The sequence below is a fragment of the Mandrillus leucophaeus genome, unplaced genomic scaffold (assembly GCF_000951045.1).
Source record: "Mandrillus leucophaeus isolate KB7577 unplaced genomic scaffold, Mleu.le_1.0 Scaffold201, whole genome shotgun sequence".
Classification (NCBI taxonomy): Eukaryota; Metazoa; Chordata; class Mammalia; order Primates; family Cercopithecidae; genus Mandrillus; species Mandrillus leucophaeus.
Genome location: NW_012102044.1, coordinates 1,168,782 through 1,176,605, shown reverse-complemented (window position 1 = coordinate 1,176,605; position 7,824 = coordinate 1,168,782). Strand labels below are relative to the sequence as shown.

At 48.7% G+C, this 7,824-nt stretch overlaps 1 protein-coding gene across 2 annotated transcripts in view; it reads left to right on the top strand.

The window, feature by feature from the left end:
* Nucleotides 1-7,824, top strand: part of PROZ (protein Z, vitamin K-dependent plasma glycoprotein) — a 14,589-nt gene that overhangs the window by 4,817 nt on the left and 1,948 nt on the right. For both annotated transcript variants that reach the window (XM_011979434.1, XM_011979433.1), the window contains 4 exons: nucleotides 704-817; nucleotides 2,181-2,312; nucleotides 2,727-2,794; nucleotides 7,388-7,505. In XM_011979434.1, coding sequence (XP_011834824.1) covers nucleotides 704-817; nucleotides 2,181-2,312; nucleotides 2,727-2,794; nucleotides 7,388-7,505 — 432 coding nt within the window. The remainder of the gene's footprint in view (nucleotides 1-703; nucleotides 818-2,180; nucleotides 2,313-2,726; nucleotides 2,795-7,387; nucleotides 7,506-7,824) is intronic.

Genomic DNA, 7,824 nt, shown 5'->3' with positions numbered 1-7,824 from the left:
GGCTCCTGGCTCCTGGCTCCTGGGCACCTGGGCTCCTGGCTCCTGGCTCCTGGGCTCCTGGCTCCTGGGGAGCCTCATGCTGCAGCAGGGTCAGAACCTGTCTCAAATTTTGGAAAGTGATGGCCCCCATGGAGACTTTGGTTGCAGGACTCCTCCCGAGGGAGGAGTTCTAGGTGGGCAACTGCAGAAGAGCATGGGACAGAAGTGACGTAGATGGAGACCCATAGGGCTGGGGGAGGCCTGGGAATGAGTAAGCAAAGAGCTGCAGCCACCACCAGACAAGCATGGAGACAACTGGGCACAGAAGGAAGCGGGAGAGGCCTGGGAGGCCGGAGAAGGGCTGATGAGGCGGGACAGAGGGGGCCACATGCGGACGAAGAAAGGGTACCCAGCAGAGCGGGAGGCACCGGCAGCCGGACCTACGTTCTGAGCGGGAGTGTCCTGGGGGCCAGACGACAGCATGGGGAGCAGCACGAGTGGGCTCAGTCCCCGTCCCTGCCATCCCCTGCCCCCCAGCCTCCTCCTGCTCAGGTCCCCGTCTCTGCCACCTCCCCCAATCCTCCTCCTGCTCAGGTCCCCATCCCTACCGCCTCCCCCACCCTCCTTCTGCTCAGGTCCTCGTTCCTGTCACCACCCCCGCCCTCCTCCTGCTCAGGTCCCCGTTCCTGTCACCACCACCCTGACCCCCACCCTCCTCCTGCAGGTGGCTCCCCGTGCATCTCCCAGCCCTGCCTCCACAACGGATCTTGCCAGGACAGCATCTGGGGCTACACCTGCACCTGCTCCCCTGGCTATGAGGGCAGCAACTGCGAGCTAGGTGAGGCCCCGGCTGTCCCCTTCCCCCAGGGCCTCCCTGGGCAGGCAGGCCTCACATCCTCGGCCAGGGTCCCAATGGGCCCCTCTTGGGGTGTAGACACGAAGGTGCCTGTGTGAACCACAATTTGGCTCACCCCAGTGGATTCCTCTCATCCCAATCAGATTCTCCTCTGGAAACCACACCCGGTGGGGCTGGCAGAATTCTGAGTTGCCCCTTCCAGACAGGTCCCCCATACTTTTCATGGCATGGGCCCCCTCTCCTCCCCACCCCCGCCTCAACCATTCACAATCTGCTCACAGGCTGGGGGTCACACACAGGCGTCCTCAGGGCTGGACCTACCCCAGTAGGAGACTGCAGACCAGGAAGACGAAAAGCACATAAACAAATATCCTTAAATATCCGCCAAATGTCAGTGTCCGTAATCGCCAACTACAGCAACAAGTGTGCTCCATCCTCAGCACCGCTGGTCAACTCGGAGCCCGTTTCTCTGGGGAAAAACCTTCCTTCCAGCCCAGCCCTCTCCTCCGACATCCGGATTTCTGCTCCATCTGCCTCCTTCATGCCTCAGCTAGTGCCTTCACAGACATCCCAAATTTGCCACGCACCAAACGGGGCTTTGACCTTCACCCACCTGCCCCTTTCTTAATCTCCGCCCTCTGGGTGGACAGCCCCCATCCCCGCTGCTCGGCCAGCACTGACGTCTAACTCACCCCTCCCATCCCACGACCCCGCCTCACAGCAGCACATTGAAGGGAACAGCCAGTGCAAGCCAGCAGAGAAAACAGGTGTGTGGATTACAGTCCACGTGGAAATACATCCAGGGCCACATTTTCTAAGGACAGATGGAAGTGCCGTCACTCATGGAGTCTTTTTTAAAATTTTTATTTATTTATTTTTTTGAGACGGAGTCTTGCTCTGTCACCCAGGCTGGAGTGCAGCGGTGCGATCTCAGCTCACTGCAAGCTCTGCCTCCCGGGTTCACGCCATTCTCCTGCCTCAGCCCCCTGAGTAGCTGGGACGACAGAGGCCGGCACCACGACCGGCTCCTTTTTGTATTTTTAGTAGACAGGATTTCACCATGTTAGCCAGGATGGTGTCCATCTTCTGACCCCGCGATCCACCCACCTCGGCCTCCCAAAGTGCTGGGATTACAGATGTGAGCCACCGCGCCCAGCCTCACTCATGGAGTCTTTGTTTTACATGCACATTCCTGAAATACGGAAGTCTGGCAAACACTGACACAAAGGGCAACGGTCTGAAGAGAATGAGGACACATGGACCAAAACACCAGAACTCTGTGTGCAAGGCTGTAATCAAATGCCAAGCCAGCATTTCTGGTCTTTTTTTTTTTTTTCCTTTTCAGCTAAAAATGAATGTCACCCGGAGCGGACTGATGGGTGTCAACACTTCTGCCTTCCAGGACAGGAATCCTACACGTGCAGCTGTGCTCAAGGCTACAGGCTTGGTGAGGACCGCAAACAGTGCGTTCCCCACGGTGAGTGCTCAGACCACAGCAGCCTCCAGCTTCCAGTGCCAGTGACCCTGTCCACATCCTCCTTCCTTCTTCTGTAGTATTGGGTGAAGCCCACAGATTTGTGATAAGGAGTTGCCACGACTCAGAAGGTGGTCCGCGTCTCCATGCTGGAGCAATGGCAATGCTAGAAAGTGCAGTTTCTGTCACTCGTGCTTGCTCGGACCACGCTGAGCTAAACCATGAGCGCCGTGAGGGGGTGGCTTAACTCCAGTCTGCGTGTCTGTGTGAATTATTGCACATTCATCAGCATTAAGGATACGATTATAATGGTTAGTACCATAGCCGGAATTATGCAATGGTTAACACCACAGACAGAGTCCGATATTCACTGGGAAGGCGCTGATTTTTATTCTCATGTCGCTGCCGCAAATGCAGACCAGTGTGCCTGTGGGGTGCTGACCTCCGAGAAGCGTGCACTGGATCTACAGGACCTCCCGTGGCAGGTAACAGAGCGCTCTCCGCGTGCCTCAATTTATTGTCACGACTTTCACCTTACTTGTCATTTCCTAAATAGAAATGTAACGACTAAGTGAATCAGTCATCCTGACTTCGATGGGCTACTGACTGCATTGACTAACCTCTATTCCCACTTCAAAGTGTTTTCTAATGCCAAGTTCATAACTTCAGCTGTCTTCATTGCTTGCCTCAAATACTAAAGGATAGCATTATTTACAGCCCCCAAGACCTTTCCTCTGCAGTTCCAAACTGTTACCAATGTCATTTCCTCAGAACATAAGCATCTCGAAGTCACAGCACGCCTGGGAAGCGCTTCAGGCGATGGGCTGCCCCAACCTGGGGACCTGGGTGTCGTCACAGAGCGGCTGAGTGGCAGCTTGGGCACCAGCTCAGGGACTGACTCTGCTCTCGGCTGCTGGCCTGGCTGGCATTCTAGCTTTGTTATTTTGTTCACTAAATTTCTCTAGTTTGGCATTCACTTTTGTTCTTCTCCTTTTCCCTTCCTTGGCTGATTTAGAACTTAACCATTCACTTGTTTTTGGGGAGTTTTTTTGTTTGTTCTGTTTTGTTTTGAGATGGAGTCTCGATCTGTCACCCAGCCTGAAGTGCAGTGGTCCAGTCCCGGCTCACTGCAACCTCCGCCTCCTGGGCTCAAGCGCTTCTCCTGCCTCAGCTTCCTGAGTAGCTCGGATTACAGGCATGCGCCACCACGTTCGGCTGATTTTTATTTTTAGTAGAGACGGGGTTTTGCCATATTGGACAGGATGGTCTCGAATGCCTGACCTCAAGTGACCCACCCGCCTCAGTCTCCCAAAGTGCTGGGATTACAGGCATGAGCCTCCATGCCTGGCCTCATCTTCACTTTATTTAATGGTCACTCTTGACACATAAACATCCATATTCAGCACATGTAAAGTCAGCTATTTCTCCCTCCTCAGGCTAAGTCCCAGCACCTCATTCTGGGTCCATTTGCTGTCTGGCCAGTATTTTATTCTTTTCTTGCTTTCTGTATAGCTTCACAAAATGGATATTACGATTTTTTTTATTATGGTTTTATGCCACCAACACTGGCTTTGATTTACTTACCTCATTTTCCACTTTCCTTGCCTTTCACACCTCTAACACTATTATCTCCTTCTGCCTGAGTATATCCTTCAAAACAGCCTTGTCCAACAGAAACGCAATGTAAACCACATAATTTAAAATTTTCTAATAGCCACAATAAGTAAAAGCATGTGAAATTAATTTTGATAATATATTTTATTTAACCCAATATGTGTCACTAGTTCCCCGTGTAATGAATATAAACATTATTGAGGTATCTGCCTTTCTCCTTTACACTGAATCTTTGGAATCCGGTGTGAATTTACACTGAGGTGCAGCCCTCATGTCCACATCTGTACCCGGGTGTGGCGCCGTGTGGATGGCACAGCCTCAGGGGCCCCCTTCATGAGGGCCTGTGAGTAACAAGCCCCTGAAGTTTCTGTGTGTGACATGCTTCAGTTTCCTCTGATTCTTACAAGATAGCTCTGCCCAGCCCACTCTGGCAGCCGTGTGGACTGGGAGAGAACAGGATGGAGCTCAAGGACTTGAAGCCACCCAGCTCCAGGGTGGAAAGGAAGAGACTGAAGGGAGGCAAAGCAGACAGAGTGATGGAAGGCGGGGATGGAAGCGGGAATGGTCTATCACCAGCTTCGTAAACTTCCTCTCAATCTTTTATCACCTTTCCTCCCCAAGCTTTCTAAAACAGTTCTTCCTATCGCTGTCTGCCCTATAAGTGCACTGAGGGTGGGTACCTGGGAGGCCCAGAGTGCAGTGGTCCTCCATAGGTGGTGACAGGGTCTGGCTCTACCACCTGCAGGCTGTCTCCAGCTTCCCAGCTTACCCAGCTGAAGACAGGGTGCGGTTCTAGTCTGTAACCGTAGCACTCATACCAGCAAGGCTAAGAGCCATATAACCGAGGAGGTGGCATTCTCTAAACACAGCTGGTGTGTTTAAGATATAGGACATTATTGGCTTAGGCAGGCTACATACTATTAGATTTTTACTCCAGTATTATACATTGTTCTGAAGTTATTTAACTGAATATATGGAATTCCCTAAAACAAACTTTGAAAAGGAGAATAATTAAGTGACCTAGCAGGATATAGGGTGGAAGATTATTTTTAGAACTTCCTTGTTTCTTACATGCTAGGGAAGAAATTTTACTAAAAGTCTGGCAGACTGATGGCATAAGTGCCCCCTTCTCTCGAACTTGGTTTTATCCCCTTTAAAGTGAGGATCTCACCCCCAGAGTTGCAGTGAGGATTACAGAGAATGTTCTTGACTTATGGTAGGTATTCAACAAGTGGCAGCTATTACTCATAAACACATAAAGAGTTCCAGGAATGATGCCACGGTAAAGTTGAAAACTCTTTTTCACTTTGCTCAGCATTTTGTATTTTATCAGACTGTTGAAAATCGTAACACTTAACACTTCCAGAGCCAGCACCCGTACTATGTGGGTACATGCTTTATTTCATTTAATCCTTCAAATAACTTGTTTTCTCCTTTTGCATCCCTGATAATATTATTTGCTCTAAAATCCCCTTTGTCTGATATTGATATAGCCACTTTAGCTTTCTAATTATTAGTGTTAGCATTATCTTTTTCCAATCTTCTACTTTTAACCTATTTGTATTTTTATAAAGTACATGTTTAAAAAATAAATAAGGTACCTGTTTTATATGTAGTATATAATTGGCTTTCATTTATATCTCTCTGTCTTTTAATTGGGGTATTTAGGCCATTTTGCATTTATTATAATTGCTGATATGTTTAGGGTTAAAACTATCATCTTGCTATTTTTTTTTCTCATCTGTTCTTTCCCCCTTTTTCTGCCTACTGTTAGATTAACTGTATCTTGTTAGGATTCTGTCTTCGCTCCTTTGTTGGTTTACCATCTCCGGTTCTTTGTCGGTGGTTGCTTCCCAGTTTGGAGAAGACATCTTTACCGTGTCACAGTCCACTCCACCTTCGCCGACGCCACATCCGCTCGCTGTAGCGTGAGTCCTTAGCTGGGACCGCAGGTGTGCACCACCACCACGCACAGCTAGTGTTTAAATTTCATGTAAAGACGGGGTCTTGCTATGTTGCTCAGGCTGGTCTCAAACCCCTGGGCTCAAGCAACCCTTCCACCTCTGCCTCCTAAAGTGCTGGGATTACAGGCACAAGCCACCGTGCCCGACCGGCCCATTATTTTCAGATTTTTTTTTCTCTCCTCCTTCTCCCTGCTCTTTTTTGGGAATCTAACTACATGTATCTTAAGTTGTTTGAAGTTCCATAGCTCAGAGATGGTCTGTTCGTTTTTCAAAGATCTCCTTTCTTTCCGTGTTTTACTTCTGATAGCTTCTGTTGTGACGCCGTCAAGGTCATCCATCTGTTCTTTTGCAATGTCTAATCTGCCATTCATCCTGGGCAGGGGATGTTTAACCTCATATGCTGTAGCTGTCATCCAAAAACTTAATTTAGGCTTTTAAAACTACATATTTTTGTCTCTACTTAAGTTTTTGAATATTTGGACTATAGTTACAATCACTGTTTAACTGTCCTTGTCTACTAATATCTGTCCGTGCTGACTCAGTTTTGGGAGATTTTTCTTCTCATTATGGGTCACATTTTCCTGTGTGTTTGTACGCCTGGTGATCCGTAACGGGTTTCCAGACATTGTGAATTTTATCTTGTTAGGTGCTGAATATTTTGTGCTCTATACATACACTTGGATATTGTCCTGGGACTCAGTTAAGTTGGAAATACTTTCATCCTCTGGCACACTGCTCTTAAGATTTGTCAGTAGGGCCAGGGCAGTGCTCAGTCTAGAGTTACTCTGAGTACTGAAGTGAAACCCTCTGTGCATCCTGCCCCATGCCCCCGAGTCAGGGATGTTTTAACTCAGCTGGTGGAATCGCTATTCCCAGCCTGCGTGAGTGTCTAGCACGGGTCCTGCTCACCCTCCTGAGTGGTTCTTTCCTGGCCATTATTAGTCTCCATGTGCACATGTGATCACCACTGCTCTGCTGAAAACTGCTAGGCATGCGGCCATCCTCCAGCATTCTCTACCAAGCCCTCTCCTCTGAAGGACTCTGTTCTGCAAACTCCAGGCACTGTGGCCTCACTGGGCTCTCAGCTTTCCCTCTTCAATTTAGGGAGTTGGCAGGGCTCCAACTGAGATGCCCCGTCCTGCCCTGTGCCAGGGAAATTCTGGACCGTAGCTGAGACAGGTTGTTTCTTGGGGATTACAGTCCCTGAAAACCATCATTCCACAGATTTTGTCCATGTTTTGCTTCAGGTGGGAAGGTCAGTCTGATCACTGTTACCTCACCTGGGCCGAAAGGGGAAGTGCCGGCCCCATTTAATCCCTGAGCAAATAAAAGCTTAGATTGTCAGCAATTCGATAACAATCCTGTAGCCATTTGGGTGCTGGGGCAAGATTCAAATACGGCTGTCTGCCTTTGGAGTCCATATCCCTAACCAGTAGACTTTACTGCCCCTAATCCCGCAAACTGTCAGCAGCTATTTATTGCCTGTTTTGATTTTTAAAGGTAAAGTTAACAAATGCCGAAGGAAAAGACTTCTGTGGTGGTGTTATAATACAGGAAAACTTTGTACTGACAACAGCAAGATGCTCACTGTTACACAGGAATATCAGTGTAAAAACATGTAAGTATTTTATGATGAGTTTTTATAAAACCACATTGGAAATACACTATTCTATGTAAGAATGAAATGAAAAATTTAAAATTGGACTGTTTGTTTCTAATGCAACATAGAACTGAATTTACTGTCAATAAAACTGAGATACTTATAAATTCAGAAAGCACATGCAAAATACCTAGCACATACCGGGGTCCAGCGACGGGCAAGTGCTAACTCACACTCGGCACGGGAGGGAATCGCGACGGGCAAGTGCTAACTCACACTCGGCAAGGGAGGGAATCGCGACGGGCAAGTGCTAACTCACACTCGGCAAGGGAGGGAA